This window comes from Tachysurus vachellii, chromosome 1 (genome assembly GCF_030014155.1).
Source record: "Tachysurus vachellii isolate PV-2020 chromosome 1, HZAU_Pvac_v1, whole genome shotgun sequence".
NCBI lineage: Eukaryota > Metazoa > Chordata > Actinopteri > Siluriformes > Bagridae > Tachysurus > Tachysurus vachellii.
In genome coordinates, this window is record NC_083460.1 from 38,574,287 (window position 1) to 38,594,091 (window position 19,805).

General features: G+C 36.9%; 2 protein-coding genes across 4 annotated transcripts; both read left to right on the top strand.

Annotated features, from left to right (window-relative positions):
• Nucleotides 1-643: 643 nt before the first annotated feature.
• Nucleotides 644-9,268, top strand: LOC132856957 (26S proteasome non-ATPase regulatory subunit 13-like). 2 transcript variants are annotated; one of them, XR_009649467.1, is made up of 14 exons: nucleotides 644-788; nucleotides 1,094-1,172; nucleotides 1,267-1,301; nucleotides 1,787-1,842; nucleotides 2,245-2,288; nucleotides 2,377-2,463; nucleotides 4,949-5,120; nucleotides 5,234-5,313; nucleotides 5,417-5,542; nucleotides 5,648-5,710; nucleotides 5,808-5,888; nucleotides 7,554-7,670; nucleotides 8,023-8,893; nucleotides 9,028-9,268. XR_009649467.1 is itself a non-coding variant. In XM_060886861.1 (13 exons), exons 1-13 carry the CDS (start codon nucleotides 688-690, stop codon nucleotides 8,116-8,118), a joined length of 1,137 nt encoding a protein of 378 aa, XP_060742844.1. In that variant the 5' UTR covers nucleotides 644-687; the 3' UTR covers nucleotides 8,119-9,267. The 2 variants fall into 2 exon arrangements, 1 of the variants encoding a protein (XP_060742844.1); XM_060886861.1 differs by having other exon boundaries at nucleotides 8,023-9,267.
• A 1,184-nt stretch (nucleotides 9,269-10,452) lies between these two features.
• On the top strand, nucleotides 10,453-18,719 carry jph3a (junctophilin 3a). Of its 2 annotated transcripts, XM_060886884.1 has the most exons (6): nucleotides 10,453-10,836; nucleotides 10,927-11,666; nucleotides 14,390-15,152; nucleotides 15,332-15,456; nucleotides 15,552-16,879; nucleotides 17,132-18,719. In XM_060886884.1, the coding sequence occupies exons 2-6, from the start codon at nucleotides 11,285-11,287 to the stop codon at nucleotides 17,210-17,212; spliced, it is 2,679 nt and encodes an 892-aa protein (XP_060742867.1). In that variant the 5' UTR covers nucleotides 10,453-10,836; nucleotides 10,927-11,284; the 3' UTR covers nucleotides 17,213-18,719. The 2 variants fall into 2 exon arrangements, with proteins under 2 accessions (XP_060742867.1, XP_060742858.1); XM_060886875.1 differs by having other exon boundaries at nucleotides 10,453-11,666.
• The last annotated feature ends 1,086 nt before the right edge of the window (nucleotides 18,720-19,805 follow it).

The following is a 19,805-nucleotide window of genomic DNA, read 5'->3' on the forward strand; positions in this document are numbered from 1 at the left end:
CTAAGAATAGGCCTAAAACATCGACAATAAACAACATTACGTTTCTTTTGGTATTTCAAAATTATGTTCTATTTCGACAATTTAATTTTACAATAAGTTATATCATTATACAGTAGAAATTACTATCATTTAATGCGAATGCGCACGTATTACACTGTTATAGGTAGGTGTAAAGAGTCCGGCATTACATTTATAATCTGTATTAAATAATATAATATATATCGTATATATTATTTTATATAAATATTTAATTTATAATTGTATACGTTTATATTAATTTTAATTGTTTTTTTAGTATTTCCTACGTCGCTGCTCCGTATCATTAAATGACTTTTATTATGCAAAAAATCTCATGTGACTGGCTGTGTTTCATTCCGCGTGCTACAGAACTAAAGAGAACTAGATATTTCAGCTAGTGTCCTTACTACGTGGTGCTGTTTGTAACAGAGCCCTTTTTTGCAATTCGTTAACAGAATCTTCTTTCCTGTGCTGTGATTGGCTAATAGGTATCTCCTTACGAGCGATTGGATCGTGACAGTGATTGACAAACAACCAACCAATCCCACAGCCGGAGGCGGGATTTGTCTTAACACTAGGGGGAAACAAACTAACGCCGGTGACAGCTAGGGATACAGTGTCAAGTGCATCAAATTCCAACACTAGTTTAAATTAAATACCGGTTAAAAAATGAAAGATGTTCAGGGTTATTTGGTTCTTCAGCAAAGCACGAGCGCCAGCCCTGAAATGGCGGCACAGTGGCACGCGCTTGAAGATTTGTACAACAGAAAGTAAGGCTGCTGTTAGCGTTTAGCATTAGCCAAATATTGTCATTGTCATTTCCCCCCTCAACATTTCACACGAAAATAAAACTACTTGGTCTTTACACATGATTAAAGTGTTTTACATCATATCGATACTATTATATTAGACAATATTATTACTGCAGCCTGTAAAATAGATTTAATAAGCAATATCAAGTTACCATGGCAATAAAATTAATAAAAACAATCCTTTTGATGCTTATGTTATCAATATCTTCATGGCATGTGTATTTTATTTATTTTTTTTATTTATTTATTTTATAAATTATTAGATTGTGGCATCAGTTAACTTTGAAGTTGACTGAGTTTGTGAAAGACCCTTATTTTCAATCTGGAGACACTCTCATCCAGGTGAGGCTGTTACCATGGTGACCAGGTTTGTTTGTTAGTTTGTTTGTTTGTTTAATGCCTTAGTGATTCAGATCAGACTATTTTTCCTCTGCAGCTTTATGAAAACTTTCTCTGCGATTTTGAGCACAGGTAGGACGAACACGTAGATAATTCCTGTAAAGAGTCTGTAATCCTTTTGTCCCTGATAGACTCTCTATGGAACATACATTTTTATTTGATTCAGGCTTAATCAAAATACAAGGTGACCCAAACATATATGAGATATATAAGAGAAATAAACCAGTTTGACTAAAATGCTGTGCTTGCTATCTTTCTTGTTCAAGTTCAACACCGACCACCACAAAACCTTCCTGATCCACCACCAGAATGATTTCAATACACGAGGCTCATAAAAAATATTTAAGGATTTGACAAAATAATAGTAATAATAATAATAATTTCCCCATTTTACGTAGACTTTTTGGAAATAATAATTATAATTATTTTTAGTTATAAAAGAGCATTTTATGAGATAAAAATTTTTAAAAACTCTTGTTACATTTTTAAATAATTTGAATACTGTTACTTAATTGATTTCCTTGATTATTTCTCATTGCACTCATTTATATTTACAGAATAAACCCTCTCTCTCTGGTGGAAATTGTTCTCTATGTTATCAGTCAAATCACAGGTGAGCATAAAGCACACACAACACCACCTCAAATGATTTTTTTGTCCTCCGTTTTATTGTGCATGATACTGATATTGTGCAAGTTAGGCAGTATTAAGTCCAAGCTGGTTTATATATATGCTTTTGGATAATTACAGCTAATAATAATTATTATGATATTAATGAAAAAAATCAATCATTGGAAGAAATGTGGCCGATACACACTCAGAGAAAATGTTTGATTATTATTATTATTATTATTATTATTATTATTATTATTATTATTATTATTATTATTATTATTTAATATGATGGGGGAAATATTTATAAGTTTGGATCATCAACATAAATTGAGTTCATCAATGTTTGTAACAGTAATACAAATGCTAATATTCCCTTATATTTACACTTCATCCTCGACAGACCCAAACGATGCGATTACCTTTCTTGAAAAGACAAAAGAAAAGGTAAGAATCAAATTTCTAAAGGTTTTGTAGACCAGCAGAAATCTCCATTTGTTACTGGTTCATGCTGTATGCTCTAATTTGTCGACAGGTGAAGTGCAGCGACGAAGCAGTGATCTTGTGTAAAACGGCTATTGGGTGTCTGAAACTAGAGGTCAATGAGCTCATTGCGACAAAGGTACATTATAACCAGAAGAGATGGAGGAAGGAATGTGAAAGCTATTCACTAGATATGATTAGGATACTGATGGATACCCATTTGTGAATATTTAAATAGGCTTTTGTCAGACACCCTACATTTTATCTCATTTATACAACTGCAACTGAGGCTTGCTCAGGGGCCAAGCTTGATTAGACACTGTTTAGCATCTGGGGGCGGAGCTTTGGATACATGACATAGTTTGTAATCTATGAATGGGGGTGGGGCTAAAGGAGTCAAGAAGTTTACTTTTTTTTAATCAGCTAACTCTTAGAGAGCTAATCTTGAAAAAAGTGGAATAATCTATCCTGATACATATTTAAGTGTAGCACCATGGTGTTGGACCTGAGTGTGGGCGGGGCTTATTTAAAAAATAAAATACGCTTAGTCCAGGGTTTGTCCGAAATGAACAATCATCCAAACAACTAATGTATTGTCTTAATATGTAACTTGCAAAGCATCAGTATGTATAATATTTTTTCTGTAGGTTTATATTATTTTCCTGAATGTAGCTCACAGAAACCAGGAACTAGCTTAACTGGAATAGCTTCATTTGTTCAACAGTATTTAAGATTATATTATATCACTATACCATCTGTAATAACAGTATGTCTTCATCACTAATTAGAAAAAACATCTGGCTTAAATAATCAGACATTACTGAAAGCAGCAGTTAGCCAGATCAGATGTTTAATCCTACACAGTTATGAAACTGAGCTCAGCAGGTAGGCATCACACGCTGGCACAGAGGGTAGCGCTTCTGCCTCAACGCTCCAGGGTTTGTTCCTGATCCCAGGATACTGCCTGATGTTCTACCCATGCCTCTGTGGGTGATAGACGATACACAGCGTATATCATAGTACATATTTTTTTTGCAAACAAACCGCAAATGAAACTGCAGTATAAAAAAATTTATATCAATCATACTGTATTTTAAGGTCTAAAGAAATAAATTAACTCATATAAATAAAAAAAATGACAAAAAAGACAAACAAAATTTTTTTTATATATTTATGTGCTTGTGATATCTAAGAATTGTGTAAATTTTTTTACCACATAAATATATATTGCACTGTACACATGATCAGCATTGTGAAACCTTTTTTATTTCTATAATAATTTTTTAATGACTAAGTTAAAAATAAATTGCAAACAGAATGGAGAAAGCTGATTTTGATGTTTAAAATGTTTATACTGAATCTTTACATTTGTTTTTTAACAATTAAAAGGATTTTGCACATTTAAACATAAGATACATTTAGATTTTAATCATCAAGTAGGATTTATTTTTTTTTTAAGTTTGTTCAGAGATCTATTTTTTATATTGTGGATCGAAATTCCTTCAAGGTATCATGATAGGATTTTTTTTTAAATTTTGTCCACTTCTTAAAGGTGGGGTCTCCGTTGTTTGAGAAATGCTTCAGAAAACTGCGTTGGGCCGCCAAACAAAACAAAAACAAAACTAACGTGTAGCTTTCCAATGTGAATATGCGACCAACTTTACTTAAGACGCCGAGGCGCTTTTTTCCTTCTCGATAGGTGAGTAACGTTGGTTTTGCTTTGTTACACAGAACTAATATATGCCTTTGTCCTTTACATGATTATGCTTGTGTGTCATTTTTGCTTGTTTGTTTATCTGCAATCGTATTGTTCTTCCCTTCAGCTATGATAAAGACACATATCTTTCAATTAGTTGCGTATGTATGTGTGGGTTACGTATTAGGTTACGTATGTATGTGTGGGTGGAGCTATCAATACAGGGGTTGGACCCATTTGGGTTGGGGGAGTGTGTTTGTTTTGGTGATTTCAAATGTCAACATTGGCTTTCAAACAACAGAGACCCTACCTTTAAACTTCTGGTGGATCTTTTTGTTTTTGGCTACACAAAAAAAATATTCCCAGTCAAGCCACATCAGCACAAAAGACATATATATGTGACACATTAAGTTTTTTCCCCCACATTTCTAGACAGACACTTTATTGAAATTCAAGCATCTATTACCAACATACAGAGAAAAAAGTTTTCACTAACACAGTAAACCTATCCCACCTTCTCACACTAACATGCAAATGAGCTAATAATAATAATTCAGTTACTTTTTTTTAAATATTTTTAAAAAATATATATATATAAAATATAAAAATGTATAATGTCTAGTAGCAGCAAATAGACAAGTAAGTACAGATGAAATAAAATGTAGTCACTCCTCAGTTTGTGTGTTTCCAGCCTGCCGTACCTGAAACACACAAACTGAGGAGTGACTTTTGCAATTTTTTTTATTTTATTAGGCATGTCGATGTACTTCATAACCATTGATCAGTGAGATCATTTTTCTAAAGCATTATGAAGATTATCTGAGCTTCAGTAGAAATCCTGACAGGTAAATGTTACTTTGAAGATGGAGTGTTTTACAGATAAGAGCCTGACTTATCATACATTGATTCAGCGTTTCATTGTTTGCAGAAACTGGTAGAGGAAGTGGAGGAGATGCTGAATAATTTGCCTGGTGTAACATCAGTCCACGGGCGTTTTTATGATTTATCCAGCAAATACTATCGATTTGTGGGAAACCACGCTCTGTACTACAAGGACGCGCTGCGATATCTCGGCTGCATAGATGTAAAAGATTTATCTGGTGAGCCGTGTAATTATTTTTGCATTGCGGACATGTGCAACCTGATGCCATTTGACATCCTTTCGTATGCGTACTATCACCTGGCCATGCCTCAAGTCATTTCTCTTTTTCAGAGACGGAGAAACAGGAGAGAGCGTTTACACTGGGGCTTGCTGGACTACTCGGTGAGGGAGTGTATAATTTTGGAGAGCTCGTAAGTCCCTTGGGCTGTTTTCACCGTGCCTCTGTTCCACGGAAAACGTTCAGTCTCATGGTTTGTCACAGTGATCGGTGTATAACACTTTTTTCTTTGTCAGCTGATGCATCCGGTGTTGGAGTCTTTAAGAAACACAGACAAGCAGTGGCTTAGAGAAACGCTGTATGCTTTCAACAGTGGTAACGTCATCAAGTTCCAGGCTTTAAAGTCAGCCTGGGGTCAGCAGGTCAGCATGAAAGAAAAAAAAGATAAAAACCATGGATTAGTTCATAAGAGCAGTGATGGACTAATATTTTGTTAAAGTAACACAGCTGGAACGTTTGCATTGCAGCCAGATCTTGCAGCTCATGAGGTCAAACTGATGCAAAAGATTCAGCTACTCTGCATAATGGAGGTGATTTTATTGTTTGTTTGTTTTTTTTTAATTAAAATACATTTCTGTTTTAATTTCTGCCCACACATGAGTTGCTTGTGTTTTTTTATCCTTCTAGATGACTTTTGCACGGCCCACTAATAACAGACAGCTCTCATTCCAGGAAATTGCACAGAGCGCCCAAATCCCAGTGAACGAGGTGATCAGCGTTAACACGCAAATACACTTGGGGGGGAAAAAAGGACGTTGAATTTACTCGATTCAAATCCTTACATCAGGTCTACAGGATTTAATTGTGTAGCATGAACACGATTAGTTTTCATACATCAATGTAATTCGAGGGTGTATTTTTAAAACCCTGAATAAAGGCAAACACAGAGCTATGTTAATACTACACGAATTGATCATTATTATGTAATTATGTAAACTATAAATAATATATTCTCCTAAATTCATCCTTGAATCTCACTTGGCATTCTTATCTAAATGTAATCTATGTAAGTCAAACAGCACTGTACAATGTTCATATCAAATGAAATGTGAATGAAAGGCAGGACTTGGAAGGATTTTTTTTTAATTACATGCCAGATATTATATAGGATTGTCTCTTGCCTTCATCTTTCATTTACAGTTAAAGTTGGACTGGCAGCTGGGCGTCACAGTGTAACGTTAGCTAGGAGGTTATTATTTAATAGTAATATATATATATATATATATATATATATATATATATATATATATATATATATATATAGATAGATAGACTCACTACTGCTGACATTTAACTCCATTAAGAAACTTGTATAACACTGCGGGCTCATTGGACTCACAATATACACTAGTCACATAAGAAAAACAAAATTTTATTTTCTGTCAATCTTTATTTACTCTGATTATAACATGATTAAGAAAAAAAAACAAGTATTTTCTAGTAATTCATTCAAATTTAACACTTAAATTGAACATTGAGATATTTTAAGCATTGCTCCAAACCTGGCATATATAAACTGTTAAATAATGTTGTGATTTTATTCTTAATAATTGGTTACTTTCCAGCATCTGGCAGATGCCCTTATCCAGAGCAAATGTTTTATTTTACTTTATACAACAGAGTAATTGAGGGTTAATGGCCTTGCTTAGGGGCCCAGCAGTGGCAGCCTGGTGGACCTGGGATTCGAGCTCGCAACCTTCCGATCTTTAGTCCAACACCTTAAACTCTTAAGTCACCACATCCCACATTGGTTCATTAATAATTATATTATAAGGTGTCCCAGGCCCAGTAAGCTACCACTGCTGGGCCCCTGAGCAAGGCCCCTATATCTCAACGCTTATATTGTATAAAATAAAGTAAAATGAAGCTCACCCAAATAAACATCTGTTGTGGTGATTTGGTAGCTTAGTGGTTAAGGTGTTGGACTACTGATCAGACAGATGGTTGTGAGTTTGAATCCCAGGTCCACCAAGCTGCCACTGCTGGGCCCCTGAGCAAATCCCTTAACCCTTAATTGTTCAGATGTTTAAAATGTAAGTCGCTCTGAATAAGGGCATCTGCAAAATGTAATGCATTGTTTGTATAGTTACAGCATTTACAGGGCAGTCCATATAATAAGAATGTAATACTAGAGAAAAACGTTGATATGGTGTATCTTTGTCTAAGAAAATGTTTATTTAACATGTACGGAAGGAGTCTCCAGTGTCGGTGCTTTGTAATCTAAGTCATAACAGGAACTGGAAAATGAAAATAGGATAGTAACAGTAGCTGTGCTTCATGTCAGGACACATCACACCATCTTGTTGTCGATTTTTATTCTTCCTTTAATTGCATTTACCTATAATGGACTTGGATTATGGATGATGTGTGCAGGTGGAGCTGCTTGTGATGAAAGCACTCTCAGTTGGATTGATAAAAGGCAGCATTGATGAAGTGGATCAGACAGTTCAGATGACATGGGTTCAGCCAAGAGTACTCGATTTACACCAGGTACTGCACCACTTAATTTTTTTTTCATCATTTGTCAGAATCATAGGATTTTCTATGTACACACGGTGACCAAAAGTGTGTGGACACTTGACAACCATTTTCAAAAGCATAGGCATTAACACAGTTTGTCTTGCCTTTGCTGTTATAATAAACTCCACTCTTCTGGAAAGGCTTTCCACTAGATTTTGGGGATTTGTTTTTATTCGACGGCTACATGAGCATTAGTGAGACCAGACACTGATGTCAAGTGAGAAGGCAAGGTATTTGATGAACCACATATGAGACTGACGGTCAGGTGTCCGCATACTTTTGACCATATTGTGTATATGAGGGCTGATTTTGTTTCTCTCAGATTAAGGGCATGAACGAACGGCTGGACTCGTGGTGTAAAGACGTGAAGAACATGGTGGTGCTAGTGGAGCAGCAAGCACAGGACATCCTAACTTAATGCATCAATCCAACACAAATCATTCTACTATTACTTTTTTCTCTGTTTACTCTATATGTCGTCATTGAGGACTTTTATTTCCATGCTTCATGTGAGCAAATATTTATTATGATGTTCTGTAATATTTGAGCTTCATGGGTTTTTTCCATAATGTATTTTACTAGATGTATTCAATTAATCGAATAACATGTGACCTAAATATATGTATTTATTATTCCTGAAAATACACATTTAATCCAATCAAATAAATATTTTATATTAATTTACGAAATTAATGTGGAGAAAATACAGGTCAAGAAAAAAATCCTTCCATACTCAGAAATATTCCTATGGATTAAAGGACCATATGGACCATATTAAATGTTATTGTCAGGAATTTCAGTTCTAATATCATTTAAAGTACAGTATTTAATTTAAACCAGCATATGGATACATAAGTAATATGTCTTATACGTACCGTGTTTATTTAAAGTTTGTCCAGGACAGGGTAATATTTCCATAAAAACAACTTGCTATCTGAGACTTAGAAACTGTTGCTTGTGACAATATATTGTGATAAATTTAAAAACGAGGTGTTAATATATTATTGACATCACACATCCCTACATTGCTTTAGTGAGTGAAATAATTTGTAGTTTGTTGCTGTGCAAGTCAAAATTATTATGCTGCTAATTCTAAATATCTCGTATTATTACAGAATAAAAAAATCTAGCAAATATGCTGAACAGAAATTACACTGCTGAAATACAGATGGGAGCTCTGTTATGCACTAGGGGTATTTATTTTTTTTATTTCACTGGCATGGTTTGGCTTTGTTTAAAAATGGTATCACTGCATTTATATTCTAATGGATGTTTTTTTTTCCTGGATGACCCGCTGCCTGTTCACATGGCTCATGGAATGCTGAAGATGAAGATTAAGGCTATTGGCTCAACACCTGATTAACACCCGTTTTTAAAAATGTTCATTTAATTAATTTGTCACCTGCCTGTATGCATGCTGTATGCATATTGCACACCACCTGCATTAGTGACTAAAGTGTAACTTACAACCTGAAAGTCTCTGTATGTTTTTTTTTTTATTTCAGTTTACACTTTATGTGGAACAAATATAAAACTTAATATTCTGCTTCATGTTTTTGTAAATTATTATTTTGATGATTTCTGCATTTTGGTGATGATGATGATGATGATGATGATGATGGTAGTATGCCAGTGTAAAGTCAGATTAAATCACTGAACTGTTTTCTGCTTTTTGGGATTGATGTTTATTTTTTTGTTTGTTTTGTTTTTTTTTACTTAAGCCAGAATTGTATGACCAAAATAAAACAAAACAAAAGATCAACATCGACATCATTTAAATATCAATGCAAAATAATTTGAGAATGTGAGCTAAAGTATTGAACGGTTAAAGGAAGAAATTAAAATAAGCTTACTTTTCACAAAATCATTCTCATTCTTATTTTAAATATTTTACATTTACTAAATAAACTGAAAAAAAAACTAATTCAAATGCAACAGTACAGTAGTTCCTAGCTATCAGTAACAAACAGTCTTTGTTTGTCTTACACTGTATTAGTTGATATATTAATCTTAGTGTGTTCTTGACTGAGTTTTCTTCCGATAATGTTGTCAAGGTGAAACTAACCCTAGGTTTTGCTCGGTCAGTCAATGTGACCTTTGTTGCGTTTGACTCTGTGACCTCTGGGGTCGTTTGCAGTTAAAGGTTTGTTTGTTTTTATTGAATAATGCTAGGTTATAGTGCTAAAAGAGCACTGTTGTGTTTGCACATTCATTGCTGTTGATATATATATATATATATATATATATATATATATATATATATATATATATATATATATATATATATATATATTCAAAATATTAGAATGCATTCTTATTTTACAGTGTGGATGAACCAATGAACCAGCTCCTTTAGTATCTTAATTTTTCTTTAATAACTAAATTGACTCTAATCTTGTGCCAATTTAAATTTTATTTTTTTAAACCACTTAAAAGGATTCAAATGACTTGTTTTTGATGCTGTTGATATGAAGTGCAAAAATGAAATAGTGAGTCTACGCCTCAAAAAAAAAATCTATGAACTCAAAGAATTCATATAACAACATGAAGGAATGACTGTTTTTTTTGTTGTTGTGTGGTGTTACTTGATGGATAGGTGACTACTGAATTTTAAAATTCATAAGATGTCTGGCTGTGTGGATGCTGCGTGCATCTCAGCATCTTTCCCTTTAAGAACAAGGACAAGAGGAGCATCAGTGGGGGAGGGGTGTCGTTCTGGGTGGAACAGTCCAGTAATGAGCACATTCTGAGCATCATATGGCTTAAGACAATATATAACATCCGTTCCTTTATATGTCTTTATAACCCCCCTCCCGCACACAAAAAAGACAGGGGTGTTGGGGAGGGAGAAAAGATCACTTGGACGTTTTTATCTTCTTTTTTTTAATCAGTCTTCCAGGGAAGGAGCTTCACCTCTACATCACAGCAGGAGCGCACAGAGAGAGAGAGAGAGAGAGAGAGAGAGAGAGAAGCAACGGGAGAAATGCTGTGCCAGATAGGTCTTGATAGGTGCATGCCTAATGATATGCTGCGTTTTTGGATTTAACGCATGATCTAGAACAGAGGCCTTCCTCTGTGCCATAGGTTCAGGTTCCTAATATACTGTTGCCATCACCGGTGCGGCACATTAGTGGTGGTGAGTGGGGTGCGATGTAATGTCTGGTTGAGCTTCTGTGTGGATTTCTGTGAAGGAAAAAAAAAACAGGCCTTGTTTGCCTCCACGCAGGGAAAGCAGAGCGCCGATGCGATCCTCTGGCCGGCGGGGCCGTGTGGAGAGAGACAGAGAAGTACACCATCTGCATGCCCATGGGAAGACGCGTGCGTAATAAAGGCATCCATTACATCCACAGGCCCGACACAGACAGCGAGGAGCTTTAACATTGGGATAAGAGCCTGATTAGTTGGTTTGCATATCTTTTTCCCTTTTTCCATTTTGCCTCGAAAGATCTTTTTTGTCTCTCTGATGAGATTCGAGATACGGAGAGGGAAGCGGCTTTAGCGTTACTGTTCGTACATCACGGTCTTCCTCGCTCGTTTCGTGCTTTCTCTAACATTCTGAGGATTTGCCAAAACCTGTTTCATGCATGTCCACTGGAGGCAGGTTTGACTTTGATGATGGGGGGTCGTACTGTGGAGGGTGGGAGCAGGGCAAGGCTCACGGCCGAGGGGTCTGCACAGGGCCCCAGGGCCAGGGGGAATACGCAGGGGCCTGGAGCCATGGATTTGAGGTTCTTGGAGTGTACACCTGGCCCAGTGGGAACAGTTATAAAGGAACCTGGGCACAGGGGAAGAGGCATGGCATTGGCGTGGAGACCAAAGGCAAGTGGGAGTACAAGGGGGAGTGGACGCAAGGATTCAAGGGCCGCTATGGGAGGCTGGAAAGCATCGGCAGTGGAGCTCGTTATGAAGGGACCTGGAGTAATGGCTTACAGGATGGTTATGGGTCTGAGACATACTCTGATGGAGGTGAGAAAATAAACCTTACATGTATTTCTTGCTAATCCAAAGTTGCTTATAAAACTCATATTCACATGTGTATATGTTTCAAGGTGTGTCATTTTTCTATGACTGCACGCTGAGTAAGCGAGTGGGTAGGTGGGTGGGGGTGTTCATATACATAAGTGTGTGTGTGTGTGTGTGTAACATAGTAGGAAACTGCTCTTCCCAATTATATAACACTGCAGTCTGAATGGTTATGTGATTTTCTAATACAAAATGCACATTTCCCCCCAGCGTTTAATCATGTATTTAAAAGAGGATAAATGCACTTGGCTTACGTTTGAAGTGGTCTATCACCACTCTATGAATACATCCTATTTCTCCAGCACAATCCACAGCACACACGCCTCTGTACAGTCAGTCACCATGGAAACCAAAAGGCAGCGGGTCATTGGGTCACCAGAGACTCCAGTCTTCTGAAAACTGATTGGACGAGCTGTCACTTTTCGTGATTCACTCCCTCGTGGGCCACAATTTCCGTTCATACGTGAATGCGGAAAATAATAACTACATTTAGGATTACATTAAGGCAGGAATGGAATATAAACATGTACTTGCTGCACATACATGACAGTTAATCCATACAATTACATGTCTTACGTTACTGTTACTGTGTATTCAACTACAACACGGATCGAGAGAAAAAGAATAATGCATTTTTTTTGGGGGGGAGTAAGACGGTAGTTTAATGCATATTAGAGAGTGTATCACATTATTGTATTTCTCAATTATTTCATGGAATTCTTGAACTCATTATGAGTATCAGATTATGCAAAATGTAATTGCAACCTGATTTATTTTGGGTGTAAGAATACTTCCAGTAGCACCTCAGACAGCTTCTAGTTTTACGTAGTTGACATCACACAAAACAAGAATTTTCTTGTTTTATGGCTGACTCACATAGTGCTTTCTTATCCGTTAATTAAATAGAAAAATCAATATAGAGAAATCCACACTATTGATTGGTAAGGTTCATGATTTTGACTTGTTCAAGCATTAAAATTGTGAATTGGAAACTATCTACAGTACATGAATTAGCAGCTTTTAGAAAAATTGTAATTTTTACATTAATAATAATAATAAAAGTAAACCAAGCAGTTGTATTTGTTGTATGTTTATTAAAAGACAACTGGTAAGTAAATTAATTTGTTAAGATAATTAGCAAAACCAAAGAATTATTTACCACTTGACAATAATTCCATATTCACCATAAAACGTAAAATTATTCAGCAACTGCTATAAATTACTTTGTAGGTTTATTCATGGCATTCATTTATTTATTTATTTATTTTCTTATTTGTTTGTTTATTTGTCTGATTTCAATATGGAGAAATTTATATCACCAATTTATATCACCAATGTGTAAGGTTCACGATTTGGCTTTATTTCAACTTCTTAATTAAGAGACTATGGAAATAAAGTAAAAAATAGCTGCTTTAGAGAAACTACAGATTTCACATTAAGAATAATAAAAAGTAACCCGACCAAGCTAATTTATTGTTCAGTGAATTAAGGTTAATTAACTTTAAGATGTTTGTAAATGCCAGAGAGATTCTACATAACTGCTATATCATTATATCGATGTCATTTAAATGCATCAAATATACATTAAATATATCAATTGAGGATAATCTAATATGCAGAATTTATAAATGGTATTCAGCTGCTTCTATGAATTGCTTTGTGATTTCACTGACTGCATTTGATTTTATTTTTTTATTAATATGGAGAATCCCCAATATCGGTTTCTGAAGTTCATGCTTTTGTCTTGTTCCAGCTTCTCAACTGTAAATTGAAAATTATGTATACAAATTTGATGCTTTTAATGTTATTTTAAAGATGACATTAATAATAATGAAAGTAAACCAACTTCTAACAGTCTAATGTTTTGTTAAATGAATTATGTTATTAAGATTAAAAAACAATAGAGAAAGCATAATGAACTGCAGAATTTTAAAAACCAAAGATGCCATTTGATGCTAAATTTATACCCATTCTCATTATACAGCAAGTTTATTGACTGAACGCATTTTTGATTATTTAAAAGAAATCAATATGGAGAAATCCACACCATTGATTCGTAAAGTGAAGATAAACTGATTGAATACATATGATCTAGTGCTGCTTTAAAATTGTATTTATTTACTAAGAACAATAAGAATAATAGAAAAAAATATCAATCAATGATTATATAGTAGATTATTATTACAAGGTAGTAATTTGGTAAATAAACTGGTAATTTTAAAAGCACAATACACCATATAGCGAAAATATCTATCTATCTATCTATCAATCTATCTATCTATCTATCTATCTATCTATCTATCTATCTATCTATCTATATATATATATATATATATATATATATTTGCACAATACACAATATGGTGTATTGTGCTTTTAAAATTACCAGTATTAATAATATATATATATATATAGATAGAGAGAGAGAGAGAGAGAGAGAGAGAGAGAGAGAGAGAGAGAAAATACTAGGAAATTTAAGAGAATGAGGAATTGGGCCTGCCTGCTCCTAGGATTAGAGAACAAGCTATATAGTACCTGGTAGTGATGAATAAAAACAGGATTTAATATAATTAAATAAAATAAACCCTTGAAAGATTACTGTATAAAGACAAACAAGCTGTGAATGTATTGTTTTGTGGCTTACTGCATTATGTCTTCTTTGAAAGGTACCTACCAGGGACAGTGGTTGAGTGGCATGCGACATGGCTATGGGGTGCGTCAGAGTGTGCCTTATGGCATGGCCGCTGTCATCTTCTCCCCTCTGCGCACTTCCATAAATTCGCTTCGCTCTGAACACAGCGAGGGAGCTCCAACACCTGATGATGGCTCTGCTGTGAGTGGGGTGGCTGGGAGTCCGGTGGGGCGTGGAGGCTTTGTGCTTTGTGCCCAAAGCGATGCTGACCGGCAACGGAAGAGGAAAGGGCGTTTCCGGCAGTCCATCCTGAGTGGCCTGAAATTACGCCGTTCTGAGTCCAAGAGCTCCCTGGCAAGCCAGCTAAGCAAACAAAGCTCCTTCTGCAGTGAGGCAGGTATGAGTACAGTCAGCTCAGCTGCTTCCGACATCAACTCTAATGTCAGCCTTGGGGATGGTGAGACAGGAGCCAGTGTGGATGCAACAGTCACTGAGACATATGTGGGGGAATGGAGGAATGACATGCGAACAGGTTGGGGGATCAGTCATCGCTCTGACGGGCTGCGCTATGAGGGTGAGTGGTTTGGGAACAAACGGCATGGTTATGGCTGCACTACCTTTCCTGATGGAACAAAAGAGGAAGGCAAATACAAGCAGAATGTTCTGGTGAGTGGCAAGAGGAAGAATATAATACCACTGCGCACCAGCAAAATTCGTGAGAAAGTGGATCGTGCCATGGAAGCTGCTGAGAAGGCTGCAGAAATTGCTAAACAGAAGGCAGAGATTGCATTGTCAAGGTATGTGCTCACTGGGTTCTAAATATCATGTGTCATCTTTACCCCCTAACCAAGTTTATATTAAGAATAAACATGTTGATTGTGATTTTTTTTATATGGTTTTAACCAATGAGAGATTTTAAACTACTTGAAAAATGAAGTAGAATCTTGTGCTGAATATAATTTTTTCTTAATGCCAGAACGAGCCATGCTCGAGGAAAAGCTGAGGCAGCTGAGGGAGTTGCACAGAGGGCCCAGGAGGAGTGTCGTCTAGCCAGAATTATTGCCAAAGAACTATCCCCTTCCTTCCATCATTATGGAAATGGTCAGTAAATAGAGTTTTTTAAATACTGTATTCTTATTTAAGTCTATTCTTTTGCATCACATGCTTACTAACAAAATGTCATTGCCATACACCAGGGCTGGAATGCCAGAGACCAAAGCGCCAAGACAGAAAAGAGAAAGAGGTAGAAGTGATCTCAACTGGGACAGACAGCCCAGAGCTCTGCACACCAGACACAACTCCTCCTGCCCAGACACCAGACCTGAGTCCTGTCCTGAGCAATCCGCCATCACCTCCACGCACTCCACCATCTCACCGTGCCAGGAGCACCTGCTTCATGCGTCAGAGTGCTGTGGACGAACAGGGAGGGGCCGAGATCCAGGTCCTGGTTGAAGGAAGAGGCATGGACAATGGAAGAGGGGGAGCACACAGTTGGACTGCAGACATGTATCCAAACCGACGGGGAAGCAAAGGAGACAGTAGCCGTTCTACCACACCATCCCTACTGGAGGAAGAGATTAGCCACATCAATGGACATGAGCAAAACTCCTCAACACATCACTCATGGGAGAATGGCTCCTCCAATCACAAGCCCATTGAGCACATCTCCTCAGATAAAGGATGGGATCACATGCCGTCCAATAAGAAGTCCTGGAAGCATGCATCCTCGAATCACAAGTCCAGGGAATACACAATTTCCAAACATAGAGAATGGGAGCATATTCCATCCAGTCACAACTCTATGGACCACAACTCTTCCAAGATCAAACCGCAAGTGCACACATACTCCAATCACAAGACCTCGGGTCATAATTTGTCCAATCACAAAACCAATGAGAATTCTTCCTCCAATCACAAGCCAAAGGAGTACATCTCCACACATGCAAAACCACAAGACCGCGCATCCTCCCACTACAACCCTAGAGAGCATGTACCTTCCTATCGCAAATCACATGAGCATGTCCACTCCAATCACAAAGCAAGCCAATCCTTTACCAATCATACAGCTGGTGAATCCAGTCTGAATGACTACCAGCCACCAGAACATGGAGCCAAGAGCTCCAGTCTGGGATGGACTGTTGAGAACTCTTCCCAGTGGATCCCCTGCCACTCCCAGCTGCCTGAGAAAGACAAGGAAAAGCTGGATGACTACCGGGTGGAAATGAGGTTTCAGCCCCTTGACTCTGTTTCACAGCAGCACTTTGGCTCAGGCATGGAATGTCCAAGTCTCCAAGGACACAATTCGCAGACACTCCGTCAGCGGAATCACGAAGGTAAAGAGTGGAGTCTCGCAGCTAGGGAAGGATCCATGGACTCTGTGCAGATGCTGGACAGCCTGAATGTTGGGGTGGATTTGGAGGAATGGCCGTTGCACAGGGATGTCACCCTTTCTCCCCCTTTATCATCCTCTCCAATCACTCTAGAAAACGACGGAGAGCATCTGAACCTGGTCAAAACAAACTCAGTAAGTATGGCTGAATTAAAAAAAATAATAATAATGTAAATTGGTTAAAAATAATATTCTGTTTGTGAGCATGAAGTTGCATTACGGGACTTAGATAGATATGTAAGTGGAACTAGCTGTAGAACTAGAATTAGTCTGAATCATCATCGATAAGCTCATTCTGCTGATGTCAAATGAGTCAGTTGTGGTGATATGATAACACCATGCTTCAAGGAAATGCTTATCTGTATCACTTTCTTTCTCTTTCCACAGGGCTCCAGCTCTGTCCTGGTGGTCATGGTGATTTTACTCAACATTGGTGTAGCCATTTTATTCATTCATTTCTTTATTTAAACACAATGGCCTAGAGAATGTTAATAACAGCACTTACTATTATGAGAAAGTAAGATATGCACATGCTGCACACTTAGCATCACTTCTTTATGTAAGGAACCCAAAATTTTCATTAGTCAAAGCCCATGTACACTGAAAAACACCATGTAAATTGTAAGTTTAGTTTGTGGTTCAATTAATGATATATTTCCATTATTATCCATTAGGTATCTTTGCTTACTTTTTTTCCTTCTCCATTATAAAGGCCCAGTAACAGTATTCTTTAGGAATAAAAGTATTGCACATATTTAGGTTTTGAAGATACAATATTGCCTGATATAATTTGTCATGTCTTTCTGCTCGTTAACAGCGTTATTTGATTTCCTTTTGAGTGCACATCTGGCCTGATTTTTCTTTTCTGAACATTATGATTGTATAGCTTAGTGAGATGGTCTTGTGGTCTTATGTACAAAGATGTTCTAGCGCATGTGAGGTGGTCAAGTGCACATGGCACTGATATGTAAGAAGTCAGTCCAAGAATACACACCCCTCAAATATCCCAGGGTACTGCCCTATAGGACCGCTGCAACGACTCATCAGTTCATCCATACAAAATCTCTCGTCTCCATACTCTGTACGTCAGAGGTAAAGGCTATCTTAAAGGGCTTCATCATGATACGTTTTTCATCTGAATCCAAATTCACAAGTGTGTAGTGAATGGGGTAACCCCACAACGTTCTTCCGTCCTTCTCTAATACAAGCCCCTTTAGCACCGTCACTGAATGTCAGCACAATTCAGTCCATTGCTTCGTTTGTTTTACTTCACACCAAAATACTACATAGACTACTATGCCAAACATGCATTGTACTTCCTGTATGACCTGAACCACAACAGAGGTACATTGATGGTTGAGTATTCTGGCTCATGCTTTGTAAAGTTTGAGACTGTTACCTTTTGACCACTGCTTTCAATATATCTATATATTATATATTATTGACAAGTTAGTATCTTTTAACTGTTTGCAAGATATCATTGATAATGCTGAGTGCCTTTTTTTAATTGAAGAAAAAAAAATCATCCCAGCAAGCAGGCTTTGTACAAAGTGATGACATATACAGAAGTCGCGTAAGGAGGCATGGAACCATCTGTCTCTCTCTTTCTCTCTCTACTCACCTTTGAACTGAATGGGTTGGCTTTAGAACACTGAGCCCCTGGAAATTTTTACAGCATGTTCGTTGGCCTGTATTCTTCTGCTGTTATTCTGTGTGATTTTTCTGCCTGTCTCTCTGTCCAGCAAATTTAGGTGACAATAGGGACTGTCCAGCTTGTTTCTCAGTGGGACCTGATTGAAATCATCTCAATTAATGAATGATAAAACTGCAACTGTATATTTTATACTACTCATCCAGTGACATCATCATGTTGTGGAATCATTGCATGCCCGAGCATGCCCTTTCTTACGCAATGATTTATGAGATGTTTCCAAGTTATGTGGAAAAATTAATAAAATGTTTGAGGTTATGATAATTTCTACAGTTTTCTTTAAAAAGAAAGAAAAAAGTAAATAAGAAATAAACAATGAAAAAAAACAAGCAATTCACATGGATGTTCACATACAGTAATGAAGGAAGTGAGGTGGTAAGAATTCTGAGAATAGTTTCTGATAGCGACCTGATTTTGACATCTTAATAACAAAGCATGATTTATGCAATATTCTGCTGCATTATGAAAACCTGATATTATGCTGGTAAGCCGTTGATGTAAATTATAGACAGGTGGCAAAATTAAGAGAAGAAAAAATATAGTGTCTTTCTAAGTCATATTTTGGTCACTACAAGCCTCCAGATCTGTTTCAATGCAGTTTTTCATCAATTTTACAAGTATGCTGAACTCCGCTAGAGCAATGAAGACTTGTTCTAAATGATATCTCTTTGGTGATTAGATAATTTGGTAGTGTCTAACACATCAAAAAGGTTCAAGAAGTTCAATTATCATATGTTTTACATAATTTTCATCTTCATTAAACCATTGTCCTTTGGATGGGGTAGGGTTTTCCTGGAAGATGTTACATGATATCCGTACCAACCCATAGCATGGCACCATCTCACACACACTCAATCACATGCTATGGACAATTTATAAATGACAATCAGCCTACAAGGTATTTCTTGGACTGGGGAGGAAACCGGAGTACCTGGAGGAAACCCCCAAAGCATGGTTAGGACATGCAAAGTCAAAGCACACAGGGCGGAGGCTAGAATCAAATCCCTCAAACATGAAGGTGCGAACCTTAAATCCTAATCTTAAATCCAAATCTAGTACATCTAGTAATTGCCTAATTGAGTGTGCCAAGATAAACAAAGGAGAACAAAAATAAAACAGATTTGTTGGTTTTGATTCAACCCTGTTACATTTTCAGATCTCAAGTCAAGTCAAGAAGCTTTTAATTGTCATTTCAACCATATATAGCTTTTGCAAAACACAGTGAAATGAGACAACATTTCTCCAGGATCATGGTGCTACATAGAACAAAGACAGAGCTAAGGACTTAGTAAGTAGTCCTAGTCACATAAAGTGCAACTGGGCAACCTGGTGCAAACGGTGCAGGACAAG